The sequence below is a fragment of the Neomonachus schauinslandi genome, chromosome 14 (genome assembly GCF_002201575.2).
Source record: "Neomonachus schauinslandi chromosome 14, ASM220157v2, whole genome shotgun sequence".
In the NCBI taxonomy this organism is placed as follows: Eukaryota; Metazoa; Chordata; class Mammalia; order Carnivora; family Phocidae; genus Neomonachus; species Neomonachus schauinslandi.
The window spans coordinates 7812337-7827538 of NC_058416.1; the positions used below are offsets into that span (position 1 = coordinate 7812337).

The 15202-nt window shown below is 40.4% G+C and overlaps 1 protein-coding gene across 1 annotated transcript in view; it reads left to right on the forward strand.

Annotated features, from left to right (window-relative positions):
* Positions 1–829: 829 nt before the first annotated feature.
* The window catches only part of CD226 (CD226 molecule), a 60760-nt gene continuing 46387 nt past the window's right edge, over positions 830–15202 (forward strand). The window contains exons 1-2 of the mRNA XM_021686410.2: positions 830–875; positions 1183–1521. Coding sequence (XP_021542085.2) covers positions 830–875; positions 1183–1521 — 385 coding nt within the window. The remainder of the gene's footprint in view (positions 876–1182; positions 1522–15202) is intronic.

Here is a 15202-nt window from a genome sequence, read left to right on the forward strand (position 1 = left end):
ACTAGGGTGCTCTCTGTACTGTCTTTTCAAATTACTATGCTCTGTAACTATTTCAAAATAAAAAGTTTAAAGAAATCATCCATAATGGTAGATTTGTGTATGTCCTGAGCCTCGATGCTTTTGTAACTGGAGGTCCTTCCGTGGTCCCTTCATCTAATCCAAAGCAAATGCCTGAGGTCTATGAAAATGTTGAAGTAAAAGGAAGGCCATGCCCAACCACAGTCCACATTGGTGGAGCCTCCAAACCCACCCCTGACACCCCAGGCCCCTCCCCTCCTCCCTTCAGTCTCTGCTCCAACGTCAAGTTCTCAGTGAAGACTTCCCAGACCTTCCTGCTAAAAGAGAAACACTACCACCCATACTATCCTATCCCCACTTTCCTGCTTTGTGTTTTCCTCATGCACTTACCACATATAACTTACTACATTTTTTACTTTTTTATTTCAGTTTCTGTATTCTCCCACTAGAATGTAAGTTCCATGATGGCAAGGACTTTTTTTTTTTTTAATTTACTGTTGTGTCCTAATCGCCTAGAGCAGAATCTGGCCATTCGCTGATTTGTTCAATGAATGAATCTTTGTGGAAAGTAAAAGCTTGAAAATAAGCTATTTCCCCGAGAGAGAGAGAAGTGATTCAAATCTGCTCATTCTTGTGTGAGAGCAAATCTGACTTTGAAGCTAAGACCTTTTTCCTGTGTTCATACTTCAGAAGAAAGATACTACTGATAATATCTGAGAGGAAGGAAGCAGTGCATTGTGCTGGGCCTCTGCATGTAACATTATATAAATTGTCTTTTTTTATAGACCAGCCTCCCAAACGGTTTCCAGAGATGGATTATCTTACTTTCTTCTTGGCTATTCTTCACGTATACAGAGGTAAAGGTAATGTCTTCATTTAAAAAATTTACTTCTTTTTTGGTCTTATAGTGTGACGTGTTTAGAATTTATAATGCTCTTTAGTTGGCTCAGATAATTTCTCACTTGTTTAGGAAATCTACAAGTTACAAATACCTCTTATCGGCAGTGGAAACCTTTTTAGACTAAGGTAGAAACTGTTAGCCTTTAGCGTGATCTCAATTTGCTGTCTTGTGAGGTCTTATAAAGCTTAGAATAAGCTTAAGGTATCTATTTGGTGTTTCAATCATCAAGCCTAACTGAATAAATGTGATGTTGTGTATTTCAGCTCTATGCGAAGAGATGTTTTGGGACACAACTGTTAAACTTGCTGAGAATATGAGTCTAGAGTGTATCTATTCATCACTGGACACCTTAACTCAGATGGAATGGCTCAAGATCAATACAACAAACAGAGAGCTCATAGCCATTTTCAGCCCTACCTATGGTTTGAGTGTAAGACCACCCTATACTGATAGGGTTTATTTTTTAAATTCCACCATGGCGTCTAATGATATGACCCTGTCCTTTCATAACGTCTCTGAGGTTGATGTTGGCTTCTACTCCTGCTTTCTTCATACTTTCCCACATGGACACTGGGAAAAGGTGATCCAGGTGGTTGCATCAGGTGAGTGGATGTTTTATTTACCTTTTTACCCATCTACGACATTTGATTCTTAAAGCCCCAGTAGAAACTACAAAATGCTTTATCATGTGTTTGTGGGATTTTCCAATTTCACTTCTAGATCTTATGATATTATTGTTTTAAGGAAATAGTTCTGTGAATCAGTTTCATTTTTCTTAATGTGCTATCATTTGTGAGTAGAATAAGCATCTGACAAATTTGAATGTAGTAGGAGAAAAGCCCAGGTTTTCTATTGTCTCAATAATGACTAGAGCATAGGGACGCCTGGGTGGCTCAGTCGGTTAAGTGTCTGCCTTCGGCTCAGGTCATGATCCTGGGATCCTGGGATTGAGTTCCATTTTGGGCTCCTTGCTCTGTGGGGAGCCTGCCTCTCCCTCTGCCTTCTGCTCCCCCTGCTTGTGCTCTCTCTCTCTCACAAATAAATAAACTCTTAAAAAAATAATAATGACTAGAGCTTAGACTAAACTGATGTTGGCAGCGTTTGGGTTCAGGACCAGATACCTCCCCATCTGAGCTTCCTCCTGGTGATGGAGTACTGCTTCCTTCTGCTAAGCACTCAGTGCTGGCTTCAACCTCTGTGTGTTCAGAGTCCTCTCTGTAACCAAATCTAGATTTATTAGTGAATCTGGGCAGAGTTCATGCACTGGCTCCATTTTTTGCTTCATCCAAGTTCCTAAGAGAGGACACTTCAGAAACTGCAAGGTGTCATTTCAAGAAGGATCAAATGATCTCCTAGATATTTTCTGCTATGCCTACCAGGGACTATGGTTTGGTGCTTAGTGAGTTAGTCCTTCGAGTAATAGCCACATGGATTGGGTATGGTATATTGGAAAAACATGGTTTTTCTAGCCTTTACTTTCTGCAAAACCTTATGTTAGCTGCTCGATCCCTCTGTATCTCAGGCTTCTGAATAGTAAACTGAGTTAATAATACCATTCTCTTTGTTGAATGGCTTAGGGATCATATGGTTAAAGACCTATGGCAGTCAGGGGCTGGTGGGTGTTATTATTGTCACTATTATTATTCCCTACACTTTTGATACAAAATGACTAATGATGAAATTTTCAGATGTCAGCAATAGTCTAGGGAAGGAGATAGTTTGGAACCATGTGTTTCTTGTCTGGAGTCTCTAGAATTGTATCCCAAATGGACATTCAGCAGAACACATTATGTGACATGTGCTAGAGTGCTTTCTTTTCAAGGGATATATATTATAAAAGGACAATTTACAATATTGCTAAAGGATAGCAAATAGTCAGAAGGTAAGGAAATTTCCCATGTGTTAGTTTTCTTTTTCTCTGTGGATGTAGCTAAGCTCAAAAATAGTTTTGTGTATATGACTGAGGCTTACAAAGTGTCTATTAGCAAAATCTCTTTAATGAAATATTTATTATTGAGTCCATTTTGTCATTGAACTCCTCATTCGCTGTTGGGTACAGTCACCTGTTGAGTACTGTCTGCAAGTTTTTCGTGTATGGACCACTTTTGATTAGCCATGCAGATGAAGGAGAGGATTGGCAAGGGCCTTTGAGTAGAGTGAGCTATTCGACACGTGGCCTGAACAACCAAGGCAAGAACGAGATGGGACCCTTCACCCTTCATGTGGTGAGCTTTTGCAGCCTGGGTCCCAGATCAAGAATTCCAATTTCTGCCAAAGAAAAACCGATGAAACATAGGTAGAATAATGGTCACTGGGCACAGGGAGGTGGGGAAATGGGGAGCTGTTGTCAAAGGGTACACAGTTACAGTTATGTGGGATGACTTCACCTAGAGATCTAATGCCCTGCATGAGGACTGCAGTTAATAATATTCCATTAGGGGCGCCTGGGTGGCTCAGTCGTTAAGCGTCTGCCTTTGGCTCAGGTCATGATCCCAGGTTCCTGGGATCGAGCCCCGCATTGGGCTCCCTGCTCCACGGGAAGCCTGCTTCTCCCTCTCCCACTCCTCCTGTTTGTGTTCCCTCTCTCGCTGTGTCTCTCTCTGTCAAATAAATAAATAAAATCTTTAAAAAATAAAAATAATACTGCATTAAACCCTGGACATTTCCTAAGGGAGTAGATTTCAGGTGCTCTCACCACAAAAGAAAAATGGTAACTATGTGAGAAGAAATGTAAATTAGCTTGATTATAGTAATTGTTTCAATATATCAAATGATTGTATTGCATGCCTTAAGTATATACATTTTTAAAAAAGATTTTATTTATTTATTCAAGTGAGAGAGAGAGAGAGAGAGTGAGTGAGGGGAGGGGCAGAGAGAGAAGCAGGTTCCCTGCAAGCAGGCTTCCTGCTGATCAGGGAACCTGACCTGGGGCTCCAACCCAGGACCCTGAGATCATGACCTGAGCCGAAGGCAGACGCTTAACCAACTGAGCCACCCAGGCACCCCGAATATATACATTTTTAATTAAAAAAAAAACCCAAACAACAGGCAGTTTGACCTCTTCTGAAAGTTTAGGATAGAGGATAGAGCTAAATTGTTGGGAACTGAGTTGTGATTGCCATACCAAGGTAGGATTTTTAGCATTATATATGAGCAATTTTGGCAATATTTCTTGCTTTTATCATCCAGATTTATTGCTCCTACTATTTTCTTGAAGTTAGGCAAAGGGAGATCTTTGCCTTCTGGGGCCTTTTCAAATACAGTGGTACGATTTTCAGTCAGTTACTGGTCAAAGATAGGAGTGCCGTCTCTCCACATAGATGAATTCTTCATGATGGTATTCTTAAGTGTGTTTCATCATGATTGTTTTTGATCATTTATATTTTTAAGTAACAGATTGCAGTAATGGGCCAGTGAGAGTATTCCACTCATTTTCGAGACTTGGAGGAATTCCTTTTTTAAAAAAAAACTAAAAATGATAGTGAATTTAAAAAATATAGTAGCCATATTTCAAAGTTAACCTTACATATACTTGAAGTTTTCTGTGTATGCTTTATTAACATTGTATCTGGACCTATAAGTATTGCACGCATGTGTAGCCTAAAGGGAGATTTGATGATCTATTTAATAATACAAGATTGGAGTTGGAATCCAGAAATCCTAATTTGTGTAAAAGTTTATAAGAACTTCAAAAGGATAAAGTAACTGAACCATATGCTCTCTAAATATACTGATTTCTCCTCTTTGCTGAGAGCTGACTATGTATGAGGAACTTGGTCAGTATCTTCTCATTTAACCCCGTTGCCCACTTGGATGTAGACATAATCTTGATTTTATAGGCAAGAACTTGAAGTGTGGTGAGGTCCAATATCTGGCCAAGTTCTCAGACCTTGTATGTGCTCCATTGGATAAAATTGCAGTGAGGAATGGAAAAGGACAGCTTGGGGGACATGGAGCTGCAGGGACTCTCAAATGAGAAGTCAACCATTGTACATCCTTGCTGCCCCACCCCCCACCTGGGGCTTTCAGCTCAGAGCTGGGGAGCAAATGGGACAGTCTTATGCTGAATAAACGGTGCTGTTAATGCAAATTTATGTTAAAAGATGATTAACATCACAGAAGCCTTTCTCAATTGGTAACTGATGTGGAGAACTTAATGGTAAGAATGGCTGCATTTATTTTACTGCTCCAAGGGAAAAGCAGCTGGGGTGGCTTGGGTGGGAACCTTCCAGAGGCAACCACTTCATGGCAGAGTTTGTGGTGGAAGTGGATCCTGCTGAAAATTACTGCAGCCCATGTCTCTGGCCTTACTAGTCCGTTCAAGTGAATGTAGTTACACTTATGGAAATGTACCCCCCAGATGGGTGGCCAACCCACACTACTCTACTACCTAACTTTCACCGGGTGCCTCCTGGGCATGAACCAAATGTCCTCTCCTCTAATGTTTGTGAAACACCATGGCGGTAATGTGTTCCCATCGTGCAGCTGATGGAAGGGTTCAGGGTCATTACCCACCTGGAGGTTGTGAGCTGTCCAGTTGCAGCACCAGGGTGAGACCCTTCGATGTTTGTGAAGTGCCAGAAATGAGATGGAGGGGAGTTGGATTCCAACACAGTGAGCGGGGAGGCTCAAGGATCAAGTCACGCTGGATGTTGACAACATGGAAGGATTTTTCCCAAGATAGAGAGACAGATGAGGGAAGGAGAGAGTAGAGAGGGTGCAAGGAAAGGGTGACATCCACGCAGGGAGAGAGCACGGAGCTCCAGCAGGATGTGGTTCCCGCCCTGAGCTCTGTGGCCCCTTGCTGCCACGAGAGGTAACCCAATAGGAAGAAACAGGGGTGCCCGCACCAGCCAAGGGGCTCAGCACGTGATGTGCTGGGGTCCCAAGTAAGGTTTTATGCGGTAGATTCTAAGTTGAAAAAAAGAAGTTGAAGCCCACTGGGGCAGCCCAATGTCACAAAGAGCCTGGGCAGTTTGGTTGGCTCAGATCTTGCTGTGCCTCATGGAGTCTGAACTTCACTCTGGGAAGACCGGGGGTAGCCACTGAACATTTTTCAGAGGGAGACACATACACCAATTTTTTTCACCACCTACAGGATTAAATTAGTTGTAGCTTATAGGAGGGGAAGAGTTTAAGGTCAGAGTAAACAAGTAATATTTTGTGGATTGGAACACTTATTCACTGCTGGTAGAAGTATACATTAGTATATCTATCATATTATAGGTATTGGTAATATTCAGGATTCGCCTGAGAAACAGACCAATAGGACGTATATGTATACAGAAAGAGATTTATTACAAGGAATCAGCTCATTGATTATGGAGACTGGCAAGTGTGGGCCCATAGGCTGGAGTCCCAGGAAAGACAAAGGTGCAGATGAAGTCAGAAGGCTGTCTGCTGGAGATTTCCCTCTTGTCTGGGGAAGCGAGGCTTTTTGTTCTATTCAGACCTTCAACTGATTAGATGAGTCCCACTCACATTATAGAAGGCAATCTGCTTACTCAGAATTCACCAATTTAAATGTTAATCTCATCCAAATGTTTCAGTGAGTGGTACTAGAGAGGAAAAGAGGTTCCTTTAATATTGGGGACCCCAGAATTCATGGAAGTCCCAAGAAATCCCATAATGGGAGGGGTTCTAAAGACCATGCTGCCCTATGTCCTGATTGGGGTCCTAGGCAACCCAGAATCGTCATCAATATGTGCTTTCCTCTGGCTACTTGTTTGTTGTCTAATGTTGGGGTGATGTCAGGATTTAAATTTTATTTAAAGCTGGAAAAGGGGAAGTGTCCCAGATCTGGCTTGTTTCAAAGTGTGTGCTGATTTTTGGGAGCTGAACCCACTTATCCTTATTCACTCAAGTCTTTATTCAGAACCTACTATATTCGAGATAATGTCTGTGGTTGGAAGCTAGAAAGATGTGGATCTCAGCTCTAAGTGGTATGCAGAATACTAGGGGAGAGAAAGGCTGTGTACTGCAAATTATAATTAAAGAGTGAGTGCTATTGTAGTTCTGCAGAATATAGGATTTACTTTTAACTAGAAGATTCAGGATAGATTCCCGGCAAAGGGGGAATTTGAAGTTAACCTTGAAGGAGGTAAGTCAGAATATTTAGACATGGAGATGGGTGGAGTAGCATTTAGGGATAATTGCTTTATTTATTTATTTCAGACACAGAGAGAAAGAGAGAGAGAGGGAGCATGAGTCGGGGGGAGGGTCAGAGGGAGAGAGAGAGAACCTCCAGCAGACTCCCTTTGAGCACGGAACCCGGTGCGGGCTTGATCTCATGACCCTGAGATCATGACCCCAAAAGTCAGACGATCAACTGACTGAGCCATCCAGGTGCCCCAGAATCGCTTTAAATATTATCTAGAAAAAAGATAGTTTTGGCTCTGCTTTGACTACTTTGCAAGGAAATTTTCATTTTCTAAAAATGACTCCAACATTACCACAAATAGCAATAGCACTAACAGCCATACCTTTCAAACTCAGCCAACACAAATGCTCTGGTCAACAATTAATGCAGTTTATTCTGGTCCACAGTTCGTGGCTTAGTTTATCTCCACGTGTTGACTTAATGCTTCAAAAGGCATAGGAATCTAGATCTATGATGTGATTATATTTTATAGTCTATCTTAAGATATTTGCACATTTTGATTTCAGCTCCTATCTCTCCCAAATTCAGAAGGCAGGAAGAAAACGTATGAAAATGGCACTATCTTTTCTATGAGTGACAGGTACAAAGTGATGCAGGGAAAGCTTGGTCTGAAGGATGCTTTTGCCTGTCAGAGGAGATGCCAGACAGGACTGAGAAGGCCACGGGAGGAAAAGCTTTCTTGCCCTCCTGTGACAAGAGTCACCACTGCATGCCAGCATGTTTTGTCCTTGTGTGGACCCTGGGTTCTTTCAACTTTGCCCATCATATACATCTCTATCACTTTGAAGTTGTTTGGTTTTTAAGTGAGGTGGAGAAATAAAAAAGAATAGTTTCAAATCTACTCTTTAAAGAATTAAGACATAAACTCTTTCTTAAGGTCCATTCTTACCATCTCAGAAATAAGTCAGGAAAGTTTTCTTGTATACACACACACACACACACACGAATAAAAAATGTTTCTGGAAATGTTACATTTCAGCAGTTTTTCATTTAAGAAGGAAAAAATATATTAAATAGTACCTATAAGAAATAGTCAACTGATGAAACAGAAACATTTTAAAGGCTTAGAACTCTTCCTCCTTAATAAAATAAAACAGAATATAGAGAAGCAGATGATGAGGAACTTTTTTTTAAGACTCGCGTAAGCAAGGTTATGGTCTCTGAACTTCTCAAGGGCGAAATTAATGGGAATCTGAAAGTGGACTAGTTACCAGAACCCACGCCAAGGTTGTTTTTATTGACTTGCTTTCCATTTGCTAAGCCAGGGAAGAGCATGCTTGAGAGTACTATCACCATGAGATTCAACTCTCAGGCTTTGGGGGAACAGCTCTGTAATCAAAAGTAAAAAAAGAGACAAAAAACAGTCTGGGGTAGTGGGGGAATCAAACCTCAAAAAGAAGACAATACTGGATTGATACACATAATTAAATTTCATAATGTAATGGCTGATTAAGTTTAACAAACCAGCACAGGTCCACATTTGGGTTTCGTGAGAGCAGCATCCTCTGTCCATCTGAATGCACAGAGGGTTACACTTTCACTAGGTACCTCTATGCCCAGTATTGGGCACGTGTCCACCATAGCAACATCCAGAAGAAAACTTTTCCTTTAGATTTATTCGAAAATGTACTCAGGCAATCCAGAGCAGGGGATGAAATTGGCTGTGATCTTTGCAACTGTTTTGTTCATTTATACAAACTCTACCCTTCCTTGAGTAGATACTTTTATTTCTAAGATGACCCTAGGGTGGGGGCAGGTATTTGGCTGAATTTCCTCAAGGGAATGAGCTACAAGCTAAAGTTTACAAAGAACTTTGCCCTGTGGCTGTTGAAGATTATTATTATTACTTTGAGAGAGAGCACGCAAGTGGAGGCGGGGAGAGGAAGGGCAGAGGGAGAGAGATTGAATCTCAGGCAGGCTCCATGCTCAGTGCCTGATGTGGGGCTCTGTCTCACGACCCTGAGATCATGACCTGAGCCAAAATCAAGAGCACTTAACCGACTGAGCCACCCAGGCACCGCATTGAAGATTTTATTAGTGTAGGTAGAGGTGTATAGTCCTCAGGTTTTCCTTTCTTTCTTTTTCCTTTCTTTAACTTTCAGTGATCAGGAAAACTCACACCTCTTTACCACCACTGCTGTCTCCCCAGCGCTCAAGGTGGTGCCGACCACAGTATCTGGAGCATGTTTCCTCTTGAGAGTGGGTGCTGGTGGGGGTGTGGGTGCTAGTGCAGGGTGGGGATTTCGGCTTCATGTGTAAGAGCTGTCCGAGGGACTGGAACATGCTTCAGCCCACGCAGGTTGGTCGAGACTCCTCCCCTGGACTGTCTCAGCATCTGTATTTTTTTTTTTAATTCCTCTTATCAAAGGTTGAAAGCTGCAGAAATCAAACTTTGTTCTCCAGCACTTTCCCTCTGAAACTTCTCTAGGATTAGCGGGTGGGTGTCAGTGAACCTTCAAAGAGACCTTACGGGAATTTGTCCATTGGCAGATCAGAGTATTTACTGACTGAGAGTAAAATGATATTTTTGCATAAAAACGGTGGATTTTTATTTTTTATTTTTTTATTTTTATTTATTTATTTTTAAAAGATTTTATTTATTTATTTGAGAGAGAGTACATGAGAGGGGGGAGAGTCAGAGGGAGAAGCAGACTCCCCACCGAGCAGGGAGCCTGATGCGGGGCTCGATCCTGGGACTCCAGGATCATGACCTGAGCCGAAGGCAGTTGCCCAACCAACTGAGCCACCCAGGCACCCAAAACGCTGGATTTTTAGATGTTTAAAAACAAACAAAAAGGAAATTAAGTATGGGAAGAGAGGAGGAAAAGTGAAGTAAAGCTCTGAGCTGGTCAGAGGCATGGGCTCCTCCATCTTTCCCTTTGAGCTAATGCTATCCTGTGCCCTTTTATTTAGCATTGGTAAAAGAAGACTTAGTTTCTAAGCTATGCTTTTTGTTGCTGGTTTTGGTTTTTGTTTGGTTTTATAGGAAGTGGAGGTTGCAAGCAAGATGGCTTTTTCTTTCCTCTAAGAAAATTTGTGAAGACATTTAAGATTTTGAAACCATTAAGAATTTTAAGACTATCAAGTCAATCCTTCAGGGATCAATGCGAAATTATTCCCCCAGGCAACATCTCTTCTACTTACTCCACCATAGTTTTAATTAAATAACTCTGCTGATGGGGCTTCTGGCACTTTCCTTGGGAGATTATTCACAATCCAATAAATCTCAATGTGAGAAAATTTTCCCTGACTTCAGCTATTTAACCACAACTCACATTTTAAAAAACAGTCTTCTTCACAATCTGCCCAGAGAGAAAGGCCCCTGTTCCATTGAAGATTCATACAAAAAGCTGTCTAAGGCCAGAGCTATGATATGCAATATTCACATTTAATAGCACCGTAAATAGCTTACATGCGTCATACCTGCCGATTGTAGTGGGGTGATGATTGTGACCAACAAGAATGAAGTCTGCGCATGAATTCTGTGAGCATTTACGTGCGCCCTTTAGCAGAATACTTAAGAAACATAACGTTCTCATTTCGCAGACCAGCTCTTAAGAACATATTTGTCCCCTTTCTTGGCAGGTGACATGAAATGCCGTATGCTACCAAAATTGGTATTTCCAGAATAGTTTATGAAGGAGCATGTGTGTAGTCCCTGAGTATAGGATAGTTTCCTTCCTGAAACCTCCAGAAAGCTTTAGATCATCCACCTAATTCGTTCCACTAATGGATAGAGTACATTTATTTCTCTTTATAAACTGGAATCTATAATTGGAAATATACCATTTTTCATCTGAGAAACAGCCAAGGAGTTCAACTGTCTTTGAGACAGAGCTTGGTAACGTTAGACTGTGTCCCCAAATGAGACGGTTATGTCTGTGTCATTGGCTTATGACATCATATTTCTCAAAATATCTCTTTATTACATATAAGAAACAAAGTTGCTCATTTAAATGTAAATAAAGGACATTTATTTAACAGTTAAATTATGCCACTTCTTCTTTTTTACTTAAATCCTTGAAATGGGTTCCTGAAAGAATAAACATTAAATAAGAGGGAAAAATTTCTAGTTACTGGCATTGTAGTTCTTTGATTTATATAGTTTTTGAATTTTTATTCCTAACACCAGTCTGACTATTGTGTTTTCAGTGATAATAGCAGATTTGAACCAAAGGGCATAGTATTAAAGTTTGTTGCTCAAATGACCCTTTGAGGTATTGGATTGGATACCTCTATATTGGATGAATATCAATAATAGTAATTTAAAAATTGTGTAAGCCCTTTCTAGATCTGTTAAATAGAAATTTATTTGCTGTGAAAAGAAGAAGAAATGAATAAGAAAGTCTTTGTTTTCAAGGTATTTATAATGTAATAGGGGAAGTATGGATATACTTGTTAAATGGCATAGAACAATGTTTTGGGAGTTGAGAGGTGACAGAGATTACTGCCAGTTTGAGGGAACCATGGAAAATGTCTAATAATGGAGTCTGATATTTTACTAGAAATGCAAGTATCCATATTTCTAAAACATAAATCCAATCCCTCCCATCACCAAATCTGTTCTGCTCCCAGTTTCTCATTTGAGTCCATAATCCCAATTCTCAAAAACCTCGGTCATCCTTTATACCTTATTTTCTCTCATTCTTCACATTCTAAGTGGCTAGACTTTCAAAATAAATGTCTCATCTATGTATGTCAGCCTATATTATAAAGTACTATTATCTCTCACCTCTATGTATTTTTTTTAAAAAAAATGATTCATCATCTAGATGCTTTTACCTGAAAGTCTGATCTGAGTAACATAGCCCATCATCTTCCAAGAAATATAATACCTGATGCCCTAGTTTTTGGACTCTCTTCTGGACCTAGTAGGACTGTGTTTCCAGTTGTCTGGTGCTGTAAGTGCAGATAAGAGATGCCTGACCTTCTTCATTCTTGATTATCTCCATATGAGGCATGCAGTCTTCTCAGATGCCAGGTTTCTAGGAATTAGCTCAGACAATAGATTAGAGAGCAGGAGAGTTGAGAAATGATAGGATTTCATTATAGACTGGGTGTTGGGTATCAAGTAGAAGGAGAATTCAAGAATGGTACCAGGAATTACTTGGGGTTCTAGGTAGATGGTGATATCATTTACTGACTGGGGGAGTATGAGGTGAGAAAAAGGTCTGGAGTGGGGTGGAGAGGTTTGGTTCCAGACATCCAAGGAAGCTCTCTAGTAGGCACAGGGGTTTTTGAGTCAGAGCTCAAGAGAGCAACTGGATTGGAGATGTAAACACAGTGAAGGCATGGGTGTGCATGAGTGTGCACAGTGAGCTTTGGCTAATGATCTTTTACATAAATAACTAGTGATTATTGAGTGTTTGTTCCTTGGAAGCTCTGGGCAAGGTTTGAAAGGCTTTACATGGATTCTTTCATTTAATCCTCACTATACCTCTATCAACTACATAGTGATATTAAGACAGAATTAGAAAAATGAATTAAAACAGAGAGTGAAGGACAAACTGTGGTGTGGAGTGTAAGAAGACAAAGCACTTAGCACATAAGGGTGACTTGCTAAAACAATGTGATGTGTATATATGCAGATGAAAGGGATGTTTTTAGATCCAGAGATGCCTCACTATCCACACCAGAGTGTGAGGGTTAGTGGCGCCTGAGACCCATCCCATTTGACCAGAGGTTTTCTGGAAATTGAAAACACTCATAAATGTCTGGAGGGACTGTCAATATGACCTGAGTTTTCTGCTGGGCAGCATTTGCTAGGCTGAGTCTCAGCTGCCTTTTTGTGACTAATGCATTCCTGAGTTTCTCACAGTCCCCGCTATTCCCTATTCTACCTTCTGGCTTCAGGAATTTCTGTTATCTTCCCGGACCCTACAAATTTGCAACCCTCATCTACTCAATTACTCCTTAGTCCTATTAAAAATGCTATTCAGAGCCTTCTAAGATTAGTCCTTGCATACATTCCAACTTTTCCCTTTGTGTATTCTTCTTTCAGCCAAATTGGGTTAAGTTTTAATTCCCAAAGCATCTTCCATATTCCTGAATTTGGTGTCTTTGTGCCTTTTCTTCCCTTAAATACTCTTTCACTCCATTTATTACTTATCCTGCAAGGGACAGCTAAAGAAACCTTGCCCCATTCCTAAAATGAGAAACAATGTCTCCTCTCCACTCCCCGGATGTTGTTTGTGGCTACCTTTTAATTAAAGATATGTTTTTCTTGTATTCTTCCTAGTGGTTACCATGTCAGTTTCTCCATTGACCACCTCCCCCCCACCCCTCTGCCCCAGATGCTTCGGTTGAAAGCAGGTCATATCCCATTACCCTCTCCATGATCCCAACAATAGTGGGCACTAAGTGCTCTGCATTTAGGGCACTTGGCTCAATAAAACAGAAAAAGCATAGGGGTGAAGGGAGGGAAGTGATACTTTCACTGAAAATCATCACCATTAACTAATCGGTACTTGGAAAGCTGCTAATTCCAGATACAATTAAGTGGAACAGAACAACCTCTTCTGAAGTACCTTCCAGGAAGTGTAAAGTACTTTCCTGAGTGGGAACAGATTTATAGCTCATCATAGGTAAAACACAGCTTGAAGTATTTTTCAGATTTAGATTTTTCAGATGTAGATTTATTTCTCTAGATAGCTTAATTATTTCTACTTAACTTTATTCTAAAAAATAAGTACAGTGGGATTTTCCCCCTAATTATGCTCTTCCCATGGGGCATTCATTGAAATGTAGCTATTAGTTTTCCTCATAATTCATAGCTTACTGAGATACCTTGGTAATTGATCCCATTAGTTTGTTAATTCATCACCCAGATGGTGTCGTGTCATTTGCAAGGTTTTGTTGTGAATCTTTAGCACATTATTTGTGAATATATTGAGTATAGTACATCCATGTTCATGGAAGCACTATTCACAATAGCCCAAAGGTGGAAACAACCCAGGCTTCCACTGAGGGATGAATGGATAAACAAAATGTACATACACACAGTGGAATATTATCCAGCCTTAAAAAGAAAGGAAACTCTTAACACATTACAACATGGATGAACCTTGATATTATTTTAAGTGAAATAAGCCAGTCACAGAAGTACAAATACTGCAAGGTTCCTTTTATATGAGGTACCTAGAGTCATCAAATTCATAGAAATAGAAAGTAGAATGGTGATTTGTCAGGTAGTGAGGGGTGGGGGAATAGAGAGTTGCTTAATGGGTATAGAATTTCAGTTTTGCAAGATGAAGAGTTTTGGAGATCAGTTGCACAATGATATGGACGGACTTAACATTACTGAAGTGTACACTTAAAAATGGTTAAGATGGTAAATTTTATGTTATATATATTTTGCCAAAATTAAAAAAAAATCATTTATATAAATATATGTAAAATAGTGAGTTTAGTTACGGGATTAATTCACGGGAGATTTCACTGTTAACAGTTTTCTATTTCTATTTAGAGAAATTCCTATTGGTTTGTCTTCATGACAGTAAGTACAAATATGGATTTGTTGACAGAGAATTTTAAGTTCTGGTTCTGCCCTTCTAACTAGTCTTGTGCCATTTGGAAAGTCCCTTCATCTTTTTGAGCTTCAGTTTACTCATATATGGAGCGGTTATAATAATATGCACCTTATGGGCAGGCTTGAGAATGAATGAGGTAATGTATGCAGGGGCCTATGTGGGTACTTAACACATAGCAGGTACCCAGGACATGGTGGTTCCATTGAGTCCCCTTTTCACCTTCCCTAAGGAATCGGATATTCTCATTCAGTGTGAACCTTCAAGAGTATTTCCAGAAACATATATTAAGCAGTTACCACTTGCCTGGCACCCCCTTAGGAAACACATATTAAGCAGTTACCACTTGCCCAGCACCCCATTAGGAACTGACGAGTGAGATGATATAGCTCCTTCCCACATCTCTATTATAAACTAGTAGGGGAGAAAAGTAGATATTATATCACTGTATGACAAATGCTCTGACGGGGATAACTGCCCCAAGGGGGGCTATTAGAGCCCATAGGATGACCATCGTCATTCCTCATTGTTCAACTTGGGGAGGGGAAAGAGGCATCTGACAACCAAAGGAGGAACAGGAGTTGGCCCCAGGAACAG